General features: G+C 39.0%; 1 protein-coding gene across 6 annotated transcripts in view; it reads right to left on the bottom strand.

The window, feature by feature from the left end:
• Positions 1-380: 380 nt before the first annotated feature.
• CalpC (calpain C) overlaps positions 381-25,967 on the bottom strand; it is a 44,122-nt gene continuing 18,535 nt past the window's right edge. For 3 of the 6 annotated variants that reach the window (XM_089245038.1, XM_089245036.1, XM_089245034.1), the window contains exons 3-21: positions 23,795-23,864; positions 21,843-22,119; positions 21,579-21,759; positions 21,295-21,369; positions 15,170-15,261; positions 14,991-15,068; positions 13,378-13,550; positions 8,261-8,379; positions 8,073-8,165; positions 7,849-7,967; positions 4,325-4,370; positions 4,149-4,214; positions 3,973-4,030; positions 3,804-3,862; positions 2,947-3,015; positions 2,690-2,768; positions 2,426-2,542; positions 2,261-2,319; positions 618-762 (exon numbers count right to left, since the gene is read on the bottom strand). In XM_089245038.1, the coding sequence (XP_089101164.1) occupies positions 736-762; positions 2,261-2,319; positions 2,426-2,542; positions 2,690-2,768; positions 2,947-3,015; positions 3,804-3,862; positions 3,973-4,030; positions 4,149-4,214; positions 4,325-4,370; positions 7,849-7,967; positions 8,073-8,165; positions 8,261-8,379; positions 13,378-13,550; positions 14,991-15,068; positions 15,170-15,261; positions 21,295-21,369; positions 21,579-21,759; positions 21,843-22,119; positions 23,795-23,864 (1,857 nt within the window). In that variant the 3' untranslated portion in view covers positions 618-735. Of the gene's footprint in view, positions 763-2,260; positions 2,320-2,425; positions 2,543-2,676; positions 2,769-2,946; positions 3,016-3,803; positions 3,863-3,972; positions 4,031-4,148; positions 4,215-4,324; positions 4,371-7,848; positions 7,968-8,072; positions 8,166-8,260; positions 8,380-13,377; positions 13,551-14,990; positions 15,069-15,169; positions 15,262-21,294; positions 21,370-21,578; positions 21,760-21,842; positions 22,120-23,794; positions 23,865-25,967 lie in introns of those variants that run through there. The other 3 variants (XR_016194159.1, XM_089245037.1, XM_089245039.1) reach the window with 3 other exon arrangements.

Raw genomic sequence — 25,967 nt, forward strand, 5'->3', positions numbered from 1 at the left:
TCCCTGAAAGATAATCCACAATCTCGGTAGGCCACTATCCTTCCTCTGTCGAACTCGGATACTTGATCAAAAGATGATCGCTGTTTTCTACGAGGCATAATTGATCGTTTTTTTGAAAAAACCACAAGAAAAACACAATTGCCGTACTTCAAATCGTCGAAATCTCCAAGCCTTAAATAGCGCTTTGAAGTGGCGCCACAGGCGCGCGTGATGTGCGTCTGCGCTGAAATTCTAATCATTTGCATATCTCACCTCCGCTAACGCATGTTGTAAGTTTCATATTATTTGCATGCTTCCTTCAGGGTGTTGCATTTACGGTGGCCAGCAGTGTACATAAAAATTATGAGACAAGGAAAATACATTAATAAATGTTCATGATATCGTTATATACACTAAAATTTTATATTTATTATATTATTACATTTTTGTCTAGATAAATTAAATCAGATGATCGAATAAAATACATGACAATACGCGTTAATCGAAATTCGAGCTGTTATTTACAAATAATGGTTTAAGTATCCATTCCGAGCTATAAATCCTCACTCAGAGCATTCGGGTCACTGGTTATTGACCTCACGATGATTTCTTTAACGCAAAAAACTGTTTTGTACTCGGGCGCAAAATGCACAACATGATGACCAACACGACAGCACAGGTTTTTCTCTACTCGGAGATTGCAGAATTCATCATTTATCTTTTCAATGCATAACCGACCATGATGGATTGTATCAACTAGCATTGCAAAGATGATATCAGCCACTAAAAAAGTAAATAAATAAATAAAAACATGGATAACACACACAAATAATACAAATACAACGCCACAACAGGCAAAATGCCCAACGAGGTGGCTGAGAAAAAGATGCCCATAAAAACTGCTCACACACTGCTCTACCGCAATCTTCTAAAAAACAACTCCATACCGATCTCATAAAAATTAGGAAAATGAAATTGCTTATTAAATATCGTACAAGGGTTAGCTAATATCAGCCTAAACATATACGATCAAGAAAAGTACAAAAAACAGAGATCTCAAATACGAATTTATTGTCCTAGGATGTGTGTGTGGCGGCAACAAACACCGCAATCTTTCCTAAACAGTTCGTGAATGGAACTGTATATGGACGGTCAGACGTAACTTTGGTCGGTCCCGTTCAGTGCACCCGAGCTGCAAGGAAAGATCGAGATATCCGTTGCCTTTGTCGTCTAGTGGTCTAGGGCGCTCTCAAGGAAAGTGGGATGATGTGGGTTTGATTCCCCGCAATGACTGTTGAATTTTCTGTATTTCCTAAATTCATCTCCGCTTCAGACAATTGTGAAATTTTCATGTCAAACTTTCATGCGAAGTTATTGACCAAAAAATGTTGTCAAACCTAAGAAAATCTGCCAATTAGCGGTATTAGTGTCAAAAATATTCGCAATAGATGGGGGAAATAGAGAGGCTCACCGCAAATCTCAGTGTATTAAATAAAGTGTATATTAAATAGAAAAAAACGCTACCGTTGAACACAATGAACGAGATGAATATTTATAGTCATATAATTATCACAAAATAATTATTTACCCTAAGCGTGCATCCATCATCCAGGAATGAATACAATTTTTTTCTTCGAAGATGAAATTCTTTAAATGACATATAGATGGCGCGCACGCGTATATATATATATATATATATATATATATATATATATATATATCCTTGTTTTGTTATTATTATTATTTCTCTATTTTCTGACACCTTTATTTGTGGTGCACTGGCGTAATTGTGTTGAGCCAGCACCTCCTAGAGATACATCTATTTCTAGGAGGTGCTTGTTGAGCAGTGGTAGAGTGCTTGCCTGCCCCAGTCGCTATTTTGTTGGTGATTGTGAAAGATCCGAATAAATTCTCTGTTTGAACCACAGCTTTTTTCGGTTGAATCAAATTTGAAAATCTGAGTTTGATTACCATCTATTTTTGCACACAAGACAACTGGAAAAAAAAGGGATTTTTTTTATTTAGTCGCACTGAGAGCAGCTTTTCTCCGACTATTTCCGCAGCCTAAGTGTCAAATAATAATCTGTTGGCGATGAATAACGGACCTTATTTCACGAAATGTGTAGACGGATTCATTTACATTGTCGATTTGCTGCAGAACGACGTCTGATTGTGTGCAAGGGATGTCGGTAGACACATGAGCAAAAATACGGGGCTCCTTAACCCCTTAAGAGAAAAAAAAAGCATTCTTCACAACACACACAAGCACACACATACTCACTTCTTTTAGGTTTACTTTGACGTATCCATTCTGGAGAGGGTCTCGCTTCTCGAAGAGCTCTGCAAATAAATTAGTAATTAAGATTGAAAAAAATTGTTTTCCACAATAAATTAATTATTACCTATCATCATGCTTATATAAACAAATAATTAATTAATAGATTACTGAATGCTGTCGCCAAATGCAAGATGCAAGATACGAAGTCTCCGAATCGCAGAGTTCCATCCTTACGCATATATTTAAGGGCTAGCAATGATAGTGTCTCGTTATTCAACTGGAAACCTACAGCAATTATGCATAATAAAAGCCACGTTAAATAAATTTCGATACAAAAATCTCATTATTTAATTATTGTATATTTAGTTAAGAAAACAAAACTAAATTCAGCGTCAGTGTTCGATTCCCGAGTTTATTACCTGCTTATCTTACCTGCATCTACGAGAGCGTCTCTCATCTTCTCCGCCCTGAGAATCCCTGATATGCCTTTGGTGTGGGTTTTGAATATCAGCTGTAAATGTATAACAAGTATCATTATCCGTTATTCTTTAGACAGTCACTACAGACTATAGAAAGCGAAAATATTAGTACATAAAATGCTTTTAGAGTTGAATACACTACTGCAGAGCCCCGTAAATCCGTAATTGGGACCGGGAACCTAAAATATAATATAAGAAAATGATAATGACCTGCCAATGCTTGAGACTGCAAATCAGGTTTTTATAATCTTGGAAATGTATCCTCCCATTTCCCGATGTCTTGGTATTCGTCAAGGATATTTATTCTTCATATTTGACAATTATAATGACAATTATTTGACAATTATTTGACATTTATAATGACAATTATTTGACCAATTATTCGATATCATACTTCCAAAATAAGATGCACAGACCAATTTTGTCAAACTTGAAATGCAGTGGACGCTCGTTATAACGATTCTCATGGTTCCGTCAAAAACCGACGTATATCGGGAGGAGGGGGTCGTTATATACAACGAAAAAACATCCAGGATAGTCATTATATCAAACATTTGGGACTTGTCCTATCGATCGTTATAATGGAATGGTCACTATATCGTGGGGTAATTATAAAGAGCGTCGACTGTATTTCTAAATCTATTTTCTTAGTCCTCAAAGGTGCTGGAGATTTTTTGATTGGCTTCTTTGAAAATTACAGTAGTGGAGTCAATTGGGTATGCACATTGCAAAAACACAATCGATATTTTTTACGATATGAGATGAATCGGGTGACAAGAATGATTCCGAATTCGAGCTTCGTGCTCAATCGATATGGCTTGTCATTGAAGTCTCATCACATGTAAACATGCGATGAGGCTTCAATGGCCCTTTTACCCAGGGCCATTTTAAGGGCATCATGGGCCCCCGGACCAAGTGATTTTTCTGAGACCCTCCCTGGAAAATTCTCGAAAAATTCAACTACTTCTCGTTTTTCTGAGGCCCCCGGACCGAGCCCAGCTGAGTCCATGCGTTAAGACGGCACTGCGTTTACCCCAATTAACCCTACAGATATTTGGAAAGGATACGTCCATCGCTAAAACAGCTTGTCGACAAACCTCGAGAGTGGCACAACTCTTGACGTAATCTAAAAATACACAACACATTAATATAACAGATAAAATAAACGAGATAGGAGAAAAATTTACGTGTGAGGTGAGAGAAAAATTTTAAACACGCTATATAAGTTCAACGTACCATTTGGCAAACACACTTCAAGAACATCCTGGAGTTCGAAAGCGTTCAAAGTCTTGTGCTGAGAAAATATACATAGTATATATTTAATATTTACTATTTATATATTTCTATTTCACTTTGTTAAAATTTTAATTGGGATGAATCAAAAAAAAATTGTAAATTAATTAGATGCTTACCTCGTCTGAAAGCTGCAGGAATATACCTTCATAAGAATTAATTTTGAGATCTGTCGTTGGTGGAGCCTGTATTGAAATGATACGGCATAAAATATATAAAACGACTTCAATTTCATTCAAATTTCTATTGAATTTTTTTTTTCAAATTATTTATCGGATAAAATGCCCTCACGAACCTTAACTATGGCTGGTTTCAGAATCGCTGGAGTGCTATCAAGCAACCTGAGAAGAAAATAATAATAATAATAATTGTAGAATCAATATTTACTACAGAAATTTTTAATATAATTGAGGGCATGGTAGCCCAGGTCGATAAGATACTCGCCTAAAGTACTAAAGAATGTTTATAGAGGTGTCGCGAGTTCGATACTCGGTTCGTCCTTGTCAGAAAACTTTCCTTACACAGGGGTACATCAGAAAGGGCAACATGACCACAGGGAAGAGATTGCTACCACAGGAAGTCCCACACCGACGGGTTAGTGCACCAAACCTCTCGGTGAGTAAAAGAAAAAAAAGACTGTCGTTCGGAATCGGAAATAAACTGTAGGTCCCGGTCTAATTAGCCCTCGTGTGCAGAAATTGACCATGGTGTGCCAATGAATGAATGAACGCAAGGGTCTCTGCCACCGGACTTATCCCGTTGCCGAGATCTCTTCCAACCCAGCTTCGTGGCAGAGTCTGGAACAAAGTGAGTGTGTACACCTAACAGTCTGAATGTGTAGCTAGTGTTGTGTATGATATTTCAGTGCTGCCATCTATACTTAAAATTGTGAGTGAAGTGTAATGATTGAATATTTGTAACGTTGTAGGCCTGTTGCTCGCTGTGGCGAGACTTTTTAAAGGGGAGATCGGCTCGCATTCGCGCCTTGAAGTTGGGAACCACAGAAAACCATCTTCATGGTGTGCCAAAAATGATCAATTGATATAACTGAAGTATTTTTAATGAACTAATGGGAAAATACATGTACTTTTCATTTGTTAATTTTTCTGTACAAAATCGGAAAATTGCCAACTATAGACACAATAGAAATAGAAAAAATTTTCATATTCAATCACTATGATCGAATGCGTTTCACAAGCAAGGCATTAACGCTGTCTCTCTCACCTTCCTGTACTACGTGAAATCACAAATACTCAAAAGTATGGTATTTTCCTATCCAAGTATTATCCAAGGATTATAAGCTTTCAAAGAACATCTCAAATTTATTAATGTGGATCATATACCGCTGAGTCAATTTAAAAGAATTGAAGAATTTGAGAAGTAAAATTTCATCTGCGCCGATTATACGCAGGAAATTGCGGTACTAGAAAGACAGTAGCGACCCTTACATAACGGCAAACAAAGCAGCAGCCTTCAGGCCTCGTGCCTTTTGAGGGTCTTGACACCCTTATCAGATGAAGGGCCCGATGCGGAAATAATCAAACGAACTCTCTTCACTGTACGAATGTTCTGTGTAACATACAAGTGATCTTTGAATTATTTAGATTTCAATGATATTTATTTTCATGGAAAATACCGTGAAACTTGTTCAAGACGGACACTGTATGAGACGGAAACCTGTCTTAAACGGAATCAAAATATAGTCCATTCAATGATTAGTGCTTTGATTTGCACCTTTATAAAACGGAAATCTATCTAAAACGGAATATTGTTTCTAGTCCCTTGGACTATCCGTCTCGTACAGGTTCCACTGTAATAACTTAAGGGCACATCTCCACCTTCTTTTATATAATTTAAACATAAAAGCAACATATATATTTCTTCATTCCTATTTCCGGTGCGGCAGCACCTGTCGCACACCCGCTAAGAGCAGTTGTGGTGAAATGCTGACAACTTTGTATCTTGAAAATGTTTTCTTCGTTTTTAAGCCCCAGTTATTAATACGGAATCAATTGTTTAGGAAAATTATAGAGCATGTGGTAGCAGTGAAGTCAAATGTTCAAACAAATTCCCCAACAGGGAAAAAAATTTAGTTTTCGTGAATTGTCATATTAGGGCAGTATCATAAAAAAAAAAAGATTGCTTTTTTGCATTGCGAAACCTAGGCTCATCACTACTATTAAACCACACGTGCACCTCGTCCATATTCCCCTGCGGAACTTCTAACGAATTGTTACATGTTGGAATGTGCGTGTACATGTTGTGAACTTGACGTTAAGTTTGTTTCTGTGTAATTCTTATTATGTGTAGTGTGCTGCTATCTGCCATCAATTTTTTTAACTATGAGTGAAGTGCAATGATTGAAGATTTTACCTTTGTAGGCCTGTTGCTCTCTGTGGCGAGACTTTTAAACGGACTGATTGGCTCGCATTCGCGCCTTGAAGTTCGAGGCTCGCCACTCGAGAACGGGACATGGAAGTATCCCCATATGCTTTAATTGCCATTTCTTGATTATATGTCACCGATTTTTTTGCTAGCTTAACCTTCTGCATCAAGAAACAACGGTACTTCATTGTTACAACGGCCCCTTCCGATGATAGAAAGGTGTCTGTGAATTCGGCTTCTCAGCATAAGCTACACAGAAAAGTACGTAGAGACAAATATCCAGGAGCCTTCCTTATTGCGGGGGAAGCGCTATAAACTACGAACTGTTCCAACGAAATTCCGGAAAAACTTCTGAACTGTAGAGTTGAAAAAAAAAAGAGAGAAAGAAGAAACCTGTATAGCAAACGCGCACGAACTCTTTGTTCCCATCATCAAATTACTGACAGCATTTCTTACACTAGGCTTGCTAGAACATGAACCCTACCAGCAGCACAGTAGTGGTCGGCTGAAGTTGATTTTATTGTGGTTACCAACTTTGAGGCATGAATGTGAGCCGACATCCCCGTTAAAAAGTCCCGCCACAGAAAGCAATAGACCTGCAAACGGTGCAAATATTCAATATTTACACTTCACTCATGTTTAAAAAGCAATTGGTAGCACACTAACAACTCAAGCACAACACTAGATACGCAATCAGACTATTAGGTACACATGCATACTTCCATCACTATTCATTCGGTAATAAAGTGCCCATGGTGATAGACTTGAGTTGTGCTCGGTTTGAAAGAACAATGAGCTGATGCTTGAAGTTGCATACGACTCCCCCCCCCCTTTTACGTTAGCAAGACAATTACAGATTCACGTTCGGACAGAGCCATCTTCCTAAGGGTACAAATATAGTGGTGGCTGGTTTTTGATTCTGCAAGTCCGCACCGTTTCAGAATTGTTAAAAGAACCTGAAATTCAGATGGTTTTTGTTTTCAGGTGTTTTAACCAATCCGTAACGGCACCGACTTGCAGAGAAATCGGAAACCAGTCACCACTATGTTCGTATCCTAACGCTCCTTTCACACGCTACGGATTCGTCCGTACGGAGGATCGGACGTACGGAGACATTCCATTAGTGACGTAGATGGTAGTTTTCACATAGCACGGACGAGTCGCCGTCCGCTGCCACTACAACACGGCTGCCGTGTCGTTTCTAAGAACACAGTGGCCTACGTGACTAAATGCATGTTTTCACACGCTACGTACATTCAGCCGCACTCTTTAATAAAGCAAAAAAGCATTTATCTCCGTGCGGACGAATCCGTAGCGTGTGAAAGAAGCGTATGTTTTGAAACACTCTCAGTCCCAGAATATTTAAGACAAATCCTTGTACCTTTGATTACTTTTAATTTGATGAATTAACTTTAAATACACAAAGATACGAACTTCAGTTTCGTCGCTTTGTGAGACATGACCCTCAGAGTGAAGCCCGATTCCTCGGCCGGCTCAAACGTCGTCGGAATAATTAAATAGCCACCTTGGTCCAACAGCATCCTTCCTGATATCTAGAAATGTAATGCCATACAGTTCATCATAAATCCGATTGAATTGCACAATTTCAGTAAAAATATCTATTTAAATTTATTGATGAGAAATTAGTTCACAATTACCTGCCTGCTATTGCTGTAAGGTGAGCTGTAGATGGATTTGTTTTTCTTGAAGAATGACTTGTCCATCATTTCAACGGAATTACTCTTTGGCATCTGCGCAATATAACGAGATAAAATTCGTGAAATTCTAAAAAAAAATGGTTTTTTTTAACGGATTACTTATAATGGAAAATTACAATTTGTTTTACCTGAAACACTGCGTAACCTATTACTTTGGGTTCGAGGATACTGTGCTGGCTCAATGATACAACGATTTCTTCGGAATCAGGAAGAACCAGATGGAATTGTGGATTTATATGGAATGATTCTGGTGAAAAAAAGCATGATGTTGATTATTGTTCAGATTTTTATGACTATCAACCAATAGAGAATTTCAGACAATTGTGTGTCGGATATTAATTGATGTAAATAATTAATAATTTCCCGGAAATTATTTTTCCATCGATAAGTGGATCATTTTTCCAAACTCCCCCTCCCCATAATCTAACACTCCAAAGGTTAATACCGATTTATTCTCTAACTACTTGAACATATTTGCTCACAGTCGTAGAGAAACTCCCCCACCGTCTGTTTCACTCAGGGACCTTTCAAGTCCTTTAAAACCCCGGTAAAGATGTTCATCGTTCTTATAGTTTTCTGTATATGAACTTCCGGATACACCCATCCTCTGGAAACGCTTTGATATGTCTCTGAGATGGGAAGCGGGGTGTGTGGTGTGTCCAGTCCTTCAATGTTCAATGTAGTTTACCGTGCATACTGCTCATAGGCGGAGATACGGGAGGGGCGTGGAAGGCCAATGCCCCCCCCACCAGAGTCAAAGGTGGAGTCGACTGATCTAATGTATATATGTATATATATGACTTGACATCATCATCATCGTGCCTCCCCAGCAATAATGAGCGTGCCCCTCCAGACTTCCAAGTCAATCTCCGCCTATGATACTTCCGCTGTGCGGTTGTGTACGCATCGTGCTGGACTCTCATCGTGACGATCCAGGCTCGAACCCCGTTGACGGCATAGTGATGGTCGGCTGAAGTTTGTTTTCTGCGATTTTCCAACTTCAAGGCATGAATGCGAATCAGCCTCCTGTTTAAAGATGTCTCTCTGCAGAGAGCAGGCAGACGCACTTCGCGATAATCACAGAACATGAAAAATTCAAGCATTTACCCTCTTTACTTCAAAATATATGACAGGTGGCAGCACCAGCCGAACACGAAACAAGCGCAATTCTGACAACATAAAAACGTTAGGAGCACACATGCACTCCACTCAGACCACACACTCCGGCATGTACCGATTCGTCAGCAGTTCCGCAGAGGAATGTGTACGAGGTTCATGTACGGTTAAGTAGTAGTTAGCTTACCGTGCACATAGGGAATTCTCTCATTAATAGGAAGAGTCTGAATCATGGTTAGAGCTCACCAATGGAAGATGCACCACCTTCTGATTCTTAATAAGAATCCGTTTCTTAACTATGAATTTGATCTGTAGTGATAAGAATCGTTTTTTTTCTGTAGTCTAGAACCGAGGCTACGCACTTATTCTTAGCTCGATTCTTAGTAAACAATTTTTTTCTTCCATGCGAGATATAACTCTCTTAAATTCTTCCTTTAATAGAAGTTTTTTTTATGATTCATATTTAAAAAAATGGGGAAAAAAATTTAACAGATGCATTTTTATTTCCTAATAAGGAATTCGTAAGATTTTTTAAGTTATCGAAAAGTTATCTGAAGGTTGTGTGGGAGAGTTGAAAACAGTGTTGGGGTCTATATACAGTTCATATATGTTGATAATAGTAATAAAATATCGGATCATTTCGATAAAGTTTGATAAATTTTGCTACATTTATCACATTTACCAGTGATTATGCATAACTCTCAAATTATCAATCCATAAATATCATGACCGATGGGGCGTAAATACAACTTTTTTCATATTATGGGAACTCATAGATTTGAAATTTTTATTAGTTTAAAACTTGAGAGAAAATTGAATTTTCTCCCACAAAATATATGTGAGATAAAGCTGTAATCGGCCGAAATAATATAACTGTGAATAAATTAAAAATCATTATTGAACTGTTGCTGCTGCGTTTTTTCCCACGCTTAGGTGTATGTAAAAAAAGCCACCATTACAGAAGGGATGTCCATTTTTAATATTAATGTATTATTTGATCACTATTATTTTTATTTGACCACGAAGCAGCTATGCAATACAATACCCCGTTCATTTCGTTATATGACAATTAATTTAAGGAAACATGAAGCATATTATAAAAATTATTGTTAGTCATGTAATGTTAGCTTCACTTACATACATAACGTAAACACAACGATGACTCATTTATTGCATTAACTATGGTTTGACGATTATGCATAATGACTTACAAATGTGATAGATTTACGGTATATGCGCAAAATTTATCAAACTTACAAAATGGCTGGTGATTATTCATATAATAACAGTTCTTTATCACTTTCACCGTAACATATATAGCTTAGTCCTTCTTTATGGAGGGTGGCAGGGATCCATCCCAGTGAACGTGAGATCATTGGCGTACGCAAGATGCAAGGGTGGCTTTTGGGGTTCTAACCCCCCCCCCCGCCAAGCCGAGATTATAGTGTTATTTGGCAGGAAAAAACGTAACCCCCCCCCCATCCCTGGAGAAAATTCTGCATACGCCTATGAGTGGGATGATTCTTTGATTCGAATCATATCGGATGATTAAGTGTGTATATGTTTCTGTTTTTTATTGCAACATGTTAAAAAATATATATATGTATTTATCATTTCTTCTCAACCATATTCACATTTTCTTAAATAATCTCCACCATTTTTTCAGGCTAGATCGCTCTAAAATTCCTTTTCCTCTCCCCCATCTGGTCAACAACACGTTGTTGTTAATTTTTAGCTAGGTGCTGATTGGTCAATGGCGAAATTCTCCAAAAAGGGAAATTTTTCGGCCTGTCCATCATTACGTGACTTTAAGAATAACTTTTAACAATCTCACCACGGTTGCATTCTGAGCTGGATTCTTACGAACCGATTCTTACTTGTGGATGATTGGTTATTAAGAATCAAAAGGTGGTACACCCCCAGGTCCGACTCAATGAAATTCTCTTTCCAATTAAGGTACTACATCTGTGTTATGCGTTGTCCTTAAGTAGTTTGCTGAAATTCTCCATTTAAGTGTACGGATATTACAAAATATATCATTGCAAGCCAAACAACCCGTACTAGAAGAATGTCAACCCTGGGAGGACCCATGGACGGTCAGTACATTTGATGATAGCTCAACGGTCAAAGCGTGTAAGCACATAGAAGAGTAGATGACTTTGCCTAATAATACTCAAAAAAAAATCGTCAACGAATAAGGCAAATACCACGAAATACTAAAAAATTCCTAATGCATTACTTGAACAGACATATTGTTTTTTTAGTTCCGCTGAGCAACCGAGATTGAAGATTTGGTACTCAATCCAAGTGGGATACTCGGTCAGCGTGATACTCTTATCCTCCGAAGACGACACCCATTGTGTGTTGAAATGCCAACCTCATGTTGATTGCCAACACCTCAAACACGGCTTTCCTATATAAGTCCAAAGATTATCCTTCATTGTAATTGCTGCTCCAAAAAGAATTTAAAGTAAAAACTTCTCATTCCAAATTCCCATTTCTCCTCATCATTCCGTGCGTTTTCTTTAAGCTAGCATTTTCTAGCATTTTCTTTTGTTGCAAAAAAAACTTTAAATGAAGAGGATCAATATAGGACGTGGATGTGAGCGGATCCAGAGGCGGGCGATGGTGACGATCCCCCCCCCCCCCCAAGAGCCAAAACATAAAGGGAAAATTTAAGTCTCGTAGAATACGAGACGATTCAACGAACCTAAACAATAAATCGCTCCTCCCAACTATCATCATCTGCCATCAGCATCTGCCGCAGTTTCATTTGCAGGTGAAGATGTCAGTATTCGTTCCGTGGGATGTTAAACATGTCTGCCTCGTATACATTCGGAGCTGGAGATTACTGCTGCAGTTTAATTCGCAGCTGATGATGACTGCCTCCACCACATTCGCAGCTGAAGCAGGGGCGTATTTACAAGGGGCTTAGAGTGGGCTATAGCCCAGAGCAGCGAGTTCAGAGAGGCAGAAAATTTGAGGAATGAGTGGTCAAGAAAATTAATAGAATGGGAAAAGGGCGGCGAAATTTATATAAGCCTAAATAAATCCGCATTTGCACAGACAGCAAAATACTAGGTTAGTGAGTGACCAAAATAGTGACCTAGAGAGTTTGCAAACACGTGAGTGAGCAGAAGAGTGACTTGAAGCGTGAACTACGTGAATGAATAGAAGAATTACCTACAGAGTGAGTGACGTAGAGTGTTTACAAGTGTGAATGACCAAACCAGTGTGCAAGTATGCGATTGACAAAAACCATCACCATTTATAGCAGAAGGTCTCCACGCGAAGCTTGTGACGTCACTGAAGAATTTATTTCACCTAAGGTGGACTAGAATAAGGATAGCTATTTCTAGTTTCTATAATTTCACCTGTAGCCATTGTACTATATAGCAGGTCGACGCGTGCGATATCTTCACCTTTTATTTCCGTGTGTCCAATGACTATAGGTGAAATAACTTCTTCAGTGACGTCAAAAGCTTCTCGTGGAGGCCTTCTACTATCAATGACGTTTCCAAAATAGTGAGAGCATGTGAGTGACCAAAATAATGTGCGAGCATGTGAAAAACTTGAACAGCATGCAAGCATGTGAATGACTAAAAGAGTGACTTTGGAGACACAACTGCATTTGGGGAGGGGCTGCGCAAGTGGATTATAGCACAGGGTGGTGAATTCGAGGAAAGAGTATAGTCAAGAAAATTAGACTACAGTGGGAGAAGGGCGGCAAAATTCGTGTAGCCCACAGGCGACAAAACGATAAATTCTCTTCTGAGCTGGAGATGTCTGCCTCCGCTTCATTTGTAGCTGGAGATATCGCCTCGGATTTATTTGCAGCTGATGGTATCTGCCCCGGCTAAATTCGTAGCTGAAAATATCTGCCTATGCTTTATTCGTAGCTGAAGATGTCTGCCTGGGCTTATGCGTGGATCCAAGAGTCAAAAACTGAGGGAAAAATTTATTTTTCCCGTAAAATATATAATACGAGACGATTCTATGAACCTAAACAATAAATCGCCCCTCCCAACACATCACCCTAGATCCGCGCTTGGACTCGGCATGCTCAATGAGATCTTATACATGTGTATTGAATATATAATTTACTTGATCTTATATAGTTACTAATTACCGGAATTGTTACGGCAGCCACCAGCGTTGACTCCCCGCTGCCATTGTCCGTGCCAGGATTTCATCTGCCATGGTGCCTTTGACCTGAGACTGGGCTCGTCCCTGCTCGTCTCCGCGTCTAAATGAACGGCTTCGACGGTCGTGAAAGTTTTTACAAAGTCTTGATACGTCATCCTGATAACAACAATAAGAATAGCGACTTAATGATTGAATGTATTCCGCGTCATTTCTCTGCATTCATCTGCATGTGTATGCCTGAAGTCACTTTAGTATAGGTCGTCACTATTCAACGGTAGAGCAGAGATGGACTTGGCCAGTGATGGACAAACTTTTTTTAGGATCGGTCCAAAAAAAAAATTTTGGCGGGCCGGACATATTTACACATAGAATTCATAATTGGAATTTTTATGCTTAGAAATGAAGTGAGGAATGTGTTGTATACTTTGAAGACTGCCATGGTTGTACATTGCTAATGATACGCAATGCTTTATCCTTTACAACTGCGAAGAAATGAATCAGTATACAGGGTGATTATAAAAAAACTATTCCGACATATGGGCACCTAACTATCATACCATTCACAGAAACTGAATGAAATTTTGGCATAAGGTATTTTGATGTATGCGCTCAAGAATGATATGGAAAACAACAGTGTCACTCTAACAGTTACGGTTACAGTGAGAAAATTTCGAAAATATCAAATGGCAACACCAAGTTTTTTGTATTGGAATGTGATCTCCATTGTGAAAAACCCTAAATAGCGTTCGAACGGCAACTGTAGCATGAAAATCACCGGCGGTAGATAGGCTAAAAGTGAGGACAACCAATAAGGACAGAGAAGCAGCATAAAATAAAGCATTTTATTGTGCTTTCCACATGACCTTGTGGAGGACTAATCAGGATGGGATCTCAGCCGAAGAAACGGTGTGACGAATGAAACGAACATTAATGCTCTGGTGCACGGCAAAGTCCTTTTTACTTTTTCCTTCCCTAGCTCCGGGGATTTTCGTGCTACAGGTGCCATTCCAACACTATTTAGTGTTTTTCAGTATGGAGATCGCATTCCAATACAAAAAACTTGGTGTTGCCATTTGATATTTTCGAAATTTTCTCACTGTAACCGTAACTGTTATAGTGACACTGTTGTTTTCCATATCATTCTTGAGCGCATACCTCAAAATACCTTATGCCAAAATTTCATTCAGTTTCTGTGAATGGTATGATAGTTAGGTGCCCATATGTCGGAATAGTTTTTTTATAATCACCCCGTATTTTAACAACATTATACGCATATTTAAATTTTGCATATGTGTTCCAGTTTTTTTTTCACTTGCAAAAGTTTTTAAATCCATTGCTATTTGAATTCTCACGATTATATTTTTTATATGCAAAAAAGGAGCACCCTCTCAAATAGATTTTTTTTAAAACTCTAAAATCGAAAATTTCTATACTTTTATTTTGAAATCTGTTACGGGACAGAATTGAACTTTCAAGTGGGCCGTGGTTTGTCCATCACTAGCGCCTAGGCAATAACCATTTTAACCAATCGTAATTATCTCCAGTCGCGGTAGATGCTGAATTAGTTTATAGGATTGAAGGGACCAAAATTCTCACCAGAATTCTCCATCAGCCAAATTCCTGTAGTTCAGCCTCTGCGTTTCTTCTGGTATTATCTTATCCCATTCTGACGAACTGTAAATCATGAATAAGTGAAGATTAATTTATAAAATAATCAGTATAATTGTACACAAGGTTTCCTCCAAGCTATACACAAATATTTCTAAGGAACTCACTCTTTGGACCACGCTCCAACATACACGGACAGAGTGGGAAGTGGATTTCGCAATTTGACTAGTTGTATTTGATCACCGTGATTAGTTTCTACCTGAAAAAACACAATTTAACTACTTATATAAAACGCGATTGAGATGTTGTTGAGTTTCTCATCCATCAAAGATATATTTAGTTCATCAGTGATCGACTATATAACCGATTTTGCATTGTTCACTAACGACTGTATATATCTGTTATCGTGTGAATTACTGTATTACTCTATTTAAGGCATATAGGCATTGGTAGTGAATAAAATATTTCTGATTCGGCCAGTGGCATCTTATATAAACCGTTTGTATACCCACTGTACTCATTTTAGTACAGCTTAACAAGAAAACGTATGTGTTGCAAATTTTTTAGGAAAGAAGTACTCGTGGGCACAAACGGAGAAAAGCTCTTTTCCAGGGTTCCGAGTAAAACAGAGACCCTTACATTATTGAAGGTGTTTATACACTAAGCGCAAATAAAATAATTTTAATGCATTAACTGGGATTGAGATGGGGAAGGTAAAAAAAAAAATGATTGAGCCATGATCCCCGAAATCTTTGAGATTGCTCTGGTCTCGTGGCAGATTAATATTCAGAACTACAAAGGAAAATCTGTAACAGTGGCTCTCAACATTTCACGCGTCAAATACCCTCTGTAAATATGTGGGTAGCTTCCACACACTCCCGTAAAAATGCACCGTAGAAGGCACGAAGGTATACCCATGGAAATACAAAGGTAGTTGTGCACTGAAGCCTATTGGAAGTGTGCGAATATACAAATGCCTAAAAAGCGTGCGTTTCCCTGGACATGCGGAGGAGGTATGTGTACTCTCAGAAAAGTGTCGAGTTCGTGCTACAAAGGAGGCTTGCATACTGCTATGAATGTTCTGGGCTGCGGGCCTCCTTGAAATGCGTCAAAAAGCATGCGTGCCCCTTGAAATGCGTTAAAAAACGTTCATACTTCAAGGAATGCGTTAAAAAACGTTCATACTTCAAGGAATGCGTTAAAAAACGTTCATACTTCATGGAATGCGTTGAAAAAGCATGCGTATACTAGAACATGTTCGTACCCCTAAAAAAAATTGAAGTATTTGACAACCGAGGGATGATGGCAGGCGCATTCATCCCTCCATTAGGGTTTCTTAACTAATAACCCTACTCGTTTTTTCCACCATTGCCGAATATTTCGAACATTTCGTCCTCACCCGACTACTGAAAAGTCCGTCACTTACATTCTATTCTTCCTCCCCCCTCGGTGGGTACACGTGCTCTGGTTGGGAACTCTTGGTACAAAGTTTTTTTCTGAAGGATCCAGGGGATGCGTTTTAGAACAAAGCAGAAATTAATATGGAAAAAAAACAGCGACCGGCCATGACTATAGCACCGATTCTTATAAGCTTAACAAACTGAACCTCATCATAATCGTCTTCGCCGTCGTTGGGAACGGACGTGCTATTATCGCGCTCCGCTCACCGACACGCCAGTGCGCCATTTTGTGTCTTTCTTTGTGTTTTTCTTCGTTCTCGTGAGTTTTACTTAGCGTGTTGTTTATTGTTGGATCATATTCTGCGGTGATTTTCTTTTTTTTTTAGCGCACGTTGGATTGTGAGATAAGTGGTTTTTTTTTTTTATATTGCTCTCATTTTTTTTTTTTTAAATTTTCGTTGTGTATTTTCGATCGACTTATATTTATTTTTCTCGTTCGCATTTCATTTTCGTTGTTTTTTCGCCAGGTTCGCTCGCTTCTTTGATATAAGTTCGTAGGTTTTGGACGTTAGTGTTAGCAAACAGTGTATACTTTTTCCCGGGTACTCTCAATAACGTTGTTTTCCTTCCATTTGGGCCTATTGTTGTAGTGTTAGTGTTTTGAGATAGTTAGCTAATTCTAATAAGTATTAATTGTACTTCGTAGCTTAATACTTTTTTTAGAGGGTGTTGTATTCTTTATATACATATTTATTTTATTCTTCGTGATTTAGTGCTGAGCATTCTACTTTACGTAATTTTTTCGTATAATCTCTTACGTATATTTTGCATAGTAATGTATTTTACATTATTTTAATTTCCAGTTAACGTTTCTCATTTTCGTATTGTTAAGTATTATTATTATTATCTAGCTTTAGCAATAGTGTTAGTATGCCTCGACCTCGACTAGTGTTGTGTAGAGCTTGCGACGGGAGGTTTCCCTGGTCTAGGGGTATAGTAGCTGATAGTTTCAATTGTAAGGGGTGCTTGGATAGAAAAAGGCTGGAACACGAGGTCGAAGCTTTACGGGAAAAAGTTAGGGTGCTAGAGGGTCCGGTTATAACGGACCCTCTGGTCGTCGAGCCACCTGTTGATGAAGAAGCAATCTCCACGAACAACGACATTTTAGAGGGCGAATGGGTGGTCGTGGATGAGGTAGAGGGGGATAGTGATAGGGGTTTAATCATCGGCGATTCTATGGTTAGGGAACTTGGGAACCGAGTGTGTAGGGATTTTCGGGGTTTCGAGCGCTGTTGTCTTCCTGGGGGGAAGATTGGCAACGTTCGAGACGTTTTTCATCGCCGAAAGTTGCCCTTGCGGGTGATTCTGTGGGTGGGAACAAATCAGGTAGGAGCGAATATTAGTGAGTCTCTGTCAGAGTACCGGGATTTACTATTATCCGCTAGGGAGGGGGGTTCAGATGTGGCAGTGATTCCAGTGCTGCCAAGGGGTAGTAGGGGATATAGGAGTAGGATCCACCAATTCAATATAGGCCTGAAGGACATTTGCTCCTCACTTGGGGTCACGTTCTTGGAGCTTCCCGCATTTACCGATAGGTGGCTTCGTTCGGATGGGATCCATCTAAATAAGAGAGGGGTCTGGGAGGTTTACGATAGTCTTAGGTCAGGTTTTTTACTCCCAGACCACGTAGTCGGGAATGCGGGTTAGTTAATGATAATCACAACAGTACTGACGGGGAATTACCCACCTCTGACTTGGATGGCTTCTCGATTGACAACAAACCACCGGGCAAATTAAAATGTGTGTTAATAAATGCCAGGAGCTTGGGTAACAAGAAAGATTTTTTAGAAACTATGATAGTTGTGGAGGACTTGGATCTTATAGCCATTACAGAATCTTGGGCAAACGATGGGGATGAATCTTTCTTACACATCTCCGGATACGATACTTTTTTGAGAAATAGATCTGATAGGAAAGGGGGTGGAGTGTTGATATACGTGAAATCATGTTTGAAGGCTAGAGAGTGTAACGTACAGAGAAGTGATATTGAAACCATATGGGTTGAACTTGAGAACAAAAGACGTCATAAGCTTATTGTTGGGGTTTGTTACAATCCACCGAATAGGGATCAAAACTACATCGCCAAAATGCACGATGAAATTTCCTACATGTGTAAGCGAAAGAGGGTTCTCATACTAGGGGATTTCAATTACCCGGGTATTGATTGGGAGAACCTTTCATCTGGAAATCAGTATGAAAGAGACTTTCTTAAGTTGGTGCTCGAAAATTTTTTGTATCAGCATGTATCAGAAGCCACTAGGGGTACTGCTATTTTGGATTTAGTTCTTACTAGTTCTGAGGATCTAGTTGAACATGTTTCGGTGGGGGAAGAGTTTTCTTCCAGTGATCATCGTATCGTCAGATTTCACTGTAACTTTTCCTCGGGTAAGGTTGATAACAAAAGATTGGTTCCTTGTTTTCGGAGAACTAACTTTGATGTTTTGCGAAGAAGGTTAGCGGAAGTTTTCAAAGACCGGTTGGAATCAGTAGGGGTGGTAAGTCAATGGGAAGAATTTAGTACGAAGCTGTCCTCTGTTTTGCACGACGTCATACCCTTTGTTCGAAAAAAGCGTGTTTGTACATCACACCCTCTATGGTTCACGGATAGCGTGCGGAACCTTTATCTTGAAAAGAAAAGAGCATTCAGAGAGTATAAAAGTGGACGAGGTGACCTATCATTGTTTACTGATAAAAGAAGACTGTTGAAGAAAGCGATAAGGGATAGTAAAAAGCAAGTTGAATCTAGGTTGGCAGATAACATTGGCTCTGACCCAAAATCATTTTTTCGATACGTCAATAATGGATGTAAGGGGACAGTTGGCCCCCTCTCAATAGGAGGCTCAAAAGTAGAGAGCAATGTAGGCATGTGTAGTGCTTTCAATGACTTTTTCGCGTCGGTTTTTAATGGAGATAATGATATTCGATATACGGGTGTTGCATGGGGTAATAAAACGCTCAACGATATTCAAGTGGAAGACGTGGAGGTCCTAAATCTTCTAAGAAATGTATGTGCAAGCAAAGCACCAGGACCAGATGATATCTATCCCAGGGTTCTCAGGGAAGGTGCTAATGAATTGTTGGGGCCAGTCGCACAGATATACAGGAGTAGTGTTGCTGAGGGTATCGTCCCGAGAGATTGGAAACTGGCTAACGTTGTTCCGATATTTAAGAAGGGTAGTAGAGAAGTGGTGTCTAATTATCGTCCAGTGAGTTTGACGAGCTCCCTCTCGAAAATTTTGGAAATTATCATCAAAAGGCAGTTTGTGAAGTGGATAGACGAGAATAATGTATTGTCGGATAATCAGCATGGGTTCAGGAAGGGGAAGTCATGTGTAACTAACCTCCTTTGCTTCTATGATTACGTGACTAAGGCTTTGGGTAAGAGCAAAAATGTCGACGTTGTTTACCTTGATTTCCAGAAGGCATTCGATCGGGTCCAACATGGCAAACTCTTGAAGCGTTTACACGAGATTGGAATAGGGGGCAACTTGCTGAATTGGATAGAATCGTGGTTAAGAGATAGGTCGCAACGAGTTATGGTGAACGGGGAATTCTCTGGTTGGACAGACGTCACAAGTGGAGTTCCTCAGGGAAGTGTCCTTGGCCCCATACTTTTTTCACTTTTTATCGATAAACTCGATCAGGGTATCGATGGAATTACTAGCAAATTCGCAGATGATGTGAAGCTAATGGGGGTAATCGGGAATGAAAGCGATAGGGAGTTGCTCCAGACCAACTTAAACAAGATTGCAGCATGGGCAAATGAATGGAGCATGACGTTTAGCGTAGATAAGTGCATGGTCGCTCATTTTGGTTCGAACAACCAACGGTTCTCTTACGAGTTGAATGGTGTCACTATCCCGGATGCAACTAGAGTCACCGATTTGGGAATTCTCATTGACGAGCGACTTAAGTTTTCTGAACATTGTTCAGCGGTTGTCAAAAAAGCGAATAGAATGCTTGGTCTCATTTTCAAAAAGGTCTCTTCGCGTTCTCCTAAAGTCATTCTTCCTCTTTTTCGAGGCTTAGTTCGTCCTGGACTGGAGTATGCTGTAAGGTTTTGGAGACCATACCTACAGAGGGACATAGACTTGGTTGAAGGGGTGCAGAGAAGAGCTACGCGTGTCCTTATTGGCACACAGGGCTTGAGTTATGAAGAAAGACTTCATTTTTTGAATATGTTTACATTGGATGAACGCAGGTGTCGAGGAGATATGATCGAAGTGTTCAAAATTTTCAATGGGATGGATAGGATGGACCATGAACTTTTAGTACACCGCCAATCGACTGCTTTTACAAGGGGACACCAGTATCGATTGGTGAGGGACAATGCAAGGTTATGGTGTCGCAGGGAATTTTTCTCCAATAGGGTTGTTAATAAATGGAATAGCTTACCCCCGGAGGTAGTAAATTGTAACACAATTGACACGTTTAAAAAGAAATACGATAAACATGTTGGGGTAAATCGAGAAGCTATCCATTCTTAGAATAAGACAACCATAAGTAATCTTTATGGGCATTGTATAATATTTTATCATGTGTATATATTGTTTATAATTTGTGTTAATTGCATTTTTAATTGGGTTGCTGTATTTTTGAAACATATGACAACCATATTTTTATGGGCATCTTTTTATCAGCCACCTCGTTGGGCATTTTGCCTGTTGTGGCGTTGTATTTGTATTTGTATTTGTATTTAATGCTAATTGAAAGACACTACCATAGACTGATTGGTAACCGTTCATTAACTATTGATGATGTCTCACTAAGAATGAGATTATGACTGTTACACTTCTAAAAAAGTAATATGAAATCATGTGAAAAAGCCTTACCTTTTCAATACAAGAAACTCTATAATTTGTACCAAGAAGTATGCCATTAGCAAGTTTGTCGGGTTGGTTTCTTGCCTGTGAAATAAATTTAAAATAAGAAGTTGGCGTTTAAAGGCAGTTTCTTAACATTGTCCAATGGATATTGTTATATTGTTGTCTAATTACATTCCTTATACAAAAGGAATGTTATTAGACTGACTGATCAAAGGGTCAACTTGATAGAGTATGGTATTTATAGACTAAATTATTAGGTATTTATTTTCAAGGTTTGTAGCTTTTCTTACTTTGCCTTGTTGGTTGACGACGCTGGTTAGTATGGAGGTAGTTTTGAGCAATCCACTGAGCACTCTCATACAAGAGGACGGGTCCTGCCTAATGTTGAAAGATTCTGTAATGCCTCCCATTAAGTCAGCGAGTCCGTCTTGAGCACATGCATATTTCAATGCCTCGTACGATCCATGCAACCTGAAAATACGAGTCAATATGTTGAAAAAATTTAATAAAATTCATGTTTAAGAAAGGGTGCACGAAAGCGTTGATATTTTTACTTGGCGTAGGCTTTTTCCAGTAGCGCTGCCCAGAACTGATTCGTGTGTTGCGAATGGACGAAGACGAGCTTTCCATTGACGGTTGGCAACCTGTCGTCGACGAGAACCTCTTGCCATTCTCCGCACCACCATAACCTGAATCTAAATATCCCGGCATATTCGGAATCGAGCGGTGACGCTGGCGGACAGTCGAAGGTTTGATCTGCAGGAACTACTCTGTACAAAAGTCCCTTGGTTAGGCTCAAACAACCCAGGGCTGACACCAACCAGAAATCACCTATTGAACAATAAATATATCAGCACAAAGTCATATACTATATCAGCATAAATATACACGTCACTATATACCTCCCTTAACATTTTGATTTTTTTTTTCCTACGCCTAGACTTCTGTACTTTCCGTGGAACCTTTGCCAGTCCAGTGACGTCGGAGCCCAGTCTCCTGTGAATACTGAACACCCACAGTATGTTGTAGCACGGATCAAAGCACCCCCCCCCCTTCCTCCCCGAGTTAATTCGAAAATCAAAATTTCCAATCGGAAGATCAAACTGAACACCTGACCTTAGGATCTCGTAAAACCTCGCTAATGGCTCTACGAGGAAGAGAAATATACATATTAGCTCTAATGTATAATAAATATTATTAAGGTTAAACAATTATCTTACATATTACCGAAATGACGGATATAATTTAAAAACTTCAGCAAGGACAGAAACGGGGTTTTATTTCATCAATACAGTCACCAGATAATACCGCAAAAATTCTTGGCCTAGGCCACTCTGAAACTCCTTGTTCAAGGGTCCCGTTGTAGTATGTAGGGTGCAATATAGAAACAAATTCGCGATATTTAAAAATCCATAAAAACCAATGTAAGAGTAAATATACAAAAAAATGATGATTCTCGCATGTTATAATCATGCGAAAAATATGCGATAATCCCAACAGAAAGATCTCTTTGCTCATTTATTCATGTGCTTCCCATACAGGGAATACTGTTGACGATACACAAGTCCGTAAACCAAAGTTCGTTCCCCACTAGACCATTAACTTGTCTAGTGGGGTCTGATAGATCCTTCCCCTCCCCCATACTATTTGTTTATGCACGTACCTCACTGCTACCAGACCAGTTAAGGGTTAAAAAATTGAAGTAATTTTTATATTTGAATGTGGTTGCGAGAAAGTCCTTCTTACGAATGAGGATTACTTTTTGGTACCGAAAAAGTAAGTTCAAATATTCGTGATTTGTCGATAGAGAGCGCTGCCATCTATCGACAAATGATAAAGCAGATCACTGGGGAAATATGCAATTCATAAACCTATAAAATGCAGGGTGCAGAATAAACAGATCATTTCTTAATTTCCTGTTACTGGTGCTTACATAAGGTTTTCATTGCGATGTTGACATTGGTGGATGAAGGAAGCACTGTTGGTGAAGTTGACTTGTCTCCACCATGAATTGTCGGCTGAAGTTTAACGAGCGTTTGGGACAGAATATAATGAAGAAAGATTCAGGCACAAAATTTTGTGATTTGTTTTCCTGCAGCGCCATCCATCGACAAAAATTTGAACGAATAATTTTTTCTGTACCAAAACAATAATCCTTCGTAAGAATGACTTTTTCGCAACCACATTCAAATATATCAATTACTGCAATTTTTTATGATTTTTTAAACTGTTTACGAACTTATGGGACACCCCGTATACGAAGTACGTAAATAAATGTGCAATTAGATCTTTCTGTTGAGATTATCGCATATTTTTTGCATGATTATACATGTGAGTATCATCATTTTTCCTACATTTACTGTGAATCTTTCATTGTTTTTTTTAATTGGTTTTTAAACATCCAGAATTCGTTATTACAGTATATTGCACCCTATACAGATTTTATGGGACACACTGTACATGATATGAAATAAATAATTAAAAATATAAATTTATATCAATTTACCTAATTTACCCGGAGTTATGTCACACTGAGATGAACCATCGTGGATAAAAACTGGACATGAACTAAGCTCCTAAAAAATGAAAACAGAATGTTTCGGTCTTTAGTCCATTTTTAGGAAGTAAAACAATTTATGAAATTGTTATATGAAATGGGTGTCTCGAAGAAGGGCTTATGTTGCAATTTTAAAATTTTACAGACAATATTTCGAGGCCGCATTCGCTGTGGAAATCTCATACGCCCTTCTTCCGCTTTTCAATTTTCGAAAAGCACAGATAAACTGTGTATCCAAATGTTTTGGACACTGGAACCATTACAGTAGAGTTTGTCTCATCACATTAGGCCAATTACCCTATGAGCAGGGCCTTTTTCCTCGCGTAGAAAAACAGAGCAGAAGCCAACAGATTCTCGGTGGCCCCATTCGGATGACGAAATTGGCATCTCTTCTATCGATATTTTAATTTTTTACACAACTGTTAACGGATATTTATAATTTTGATCGTCTCTTAAGGGGAGGGGACAGGCTCTCCATGCCCTTCTACCTTTGCGTACGCCTCGGTATCAAAGAATGCTATACATAAAAGGGCCCAAAAAGTCTTGCCCAAGGCAGGCCCGTCATTTAGGGGGGGGGGGCGCCCTCCAGAAATGACGGCCCTGGCTTTTGAAAATACACTAAAAATGGTATATATATATATACAAATACATGAATTAACATGAAACAAAGAATCAAGTATGCTATAACTTGGATATCCTTGAAGTTGGGTTGGACATGAGGGAGGGGGGAATAAAATATTTGACTGCACAGAGGTGCAGGGGGAACCCGAATGCGCTGGCCTGGTCTGAAGAATATAAGTAGAATTATGGATGTAAATTTGACACAAAAACAGCCTAAAAATACTTTTTTTATAATACGTAATGGGTTGTCACCCCAAGAAGAGTATGGGAAATTTTGAGTTCGTAGGTGCGAGAAAATACAGGATATCGCCAATTGTCGCCAAAATTGCTAGAAATGATGCCAATGCTAGAAATGAAGGACTACTGCAAAACGCACTGAGTTAAAATGTATTTCAGGCAAAAAAAAAAAAGTGTTGAACATGACAGAGAGAGAGATATGTGTGTGTTTACGGTTACAATTATCATGATGTTGAACGATGATGATCTTTGTTACGAAAATCATCTTCACCCATGTGATTTCAGTAAAGATTACAAATTCAAGTAAGCTTCGTAAATGAAACGGGACATTATGATTTAAAAAAATCGGGCAGCCTTAAATTACTAGAAAATAGGGGCAGGGAGGAGCAACTGGCCAGAGTGGAAAAAATTGGGAGGACGGCAGTTATAGGTGGAAACAAAAAAAGAACACCGTTATAAAATTATCGAATTTTAAAGTGGTGGGGGGGGGGCCAAAAATTATATTTGCTCTGGCGGAAAAATATCTGATTGAGGCCCTGAATAGGAGAATATTCCGTGAAATATGGGTCGTATAGTCATCCTAACTATGAACCATTTTTTCAAATGCTCATTTATTTCTGTATTTGCATTGATAAAATTGGCTAAATTGACATTAATCAAACTTAACGAAGGCTATGCAGTAAGAACACATCATTCCAATTTACCTTTGTATTGTCAATAGCCATTAGACAGCTTACAATGTGGCAATATGATGGCGTCGGTGATAATTGATGTTAATGAGGCCATTAGATGAAGGTCAGTCCTAGAGAAGTTTAAGTGTGTCTAAATAGTGGAACTGTTACAAAATGACTGAATGTATCTTTAAGGAGGGAAATGACCATCACAATACACAGCAAAAGCAAAACATTTTGATGTGTATTTAACAATAACGTACCTCGAATGACGAGTCGGTTCCCATAATAAAAAAGTGTAAGGTCGTGGTGATTGTTCGTGGGTCATTCAAAGGTCATGATGATTCGAGTCTTTTTTATTATTATTATTATTATGATGTCAGTGTAATAATTCCAATGATTTCCATTTTCCCTCTCCTGCCTTTAATGGCTCAGAAGATTCACTGGAAGTCGCTCGACCAGAATCCAACGCGGAAATAGTTTATGTATGTGCTATGCCTTTCATTAGTAGATATGTCAGGGCGTGGCCTCTTGCGGTGCATGAGGCCTCCGTACGTGCCCGACCCGAAATTCTACCTTGAAATTATTTTCCC

Source organism: Pholcus phalangioides, unplaced genomic scaffold (assembly GCF_987345545.1).
Source record: "Pholcus phalangioides strain wild (caught in Gottingen) unplaced genomic scaffold, Ppha-v1.0 ptg000015l_1, whole genome shotgun sequence".
Taxonomy (NCBI): Eukaryota; Metazoa; Arthropoda; class Arachnida; order Araneae; family Pholcidae; genus Pholcus; species Pholcus phalangioides.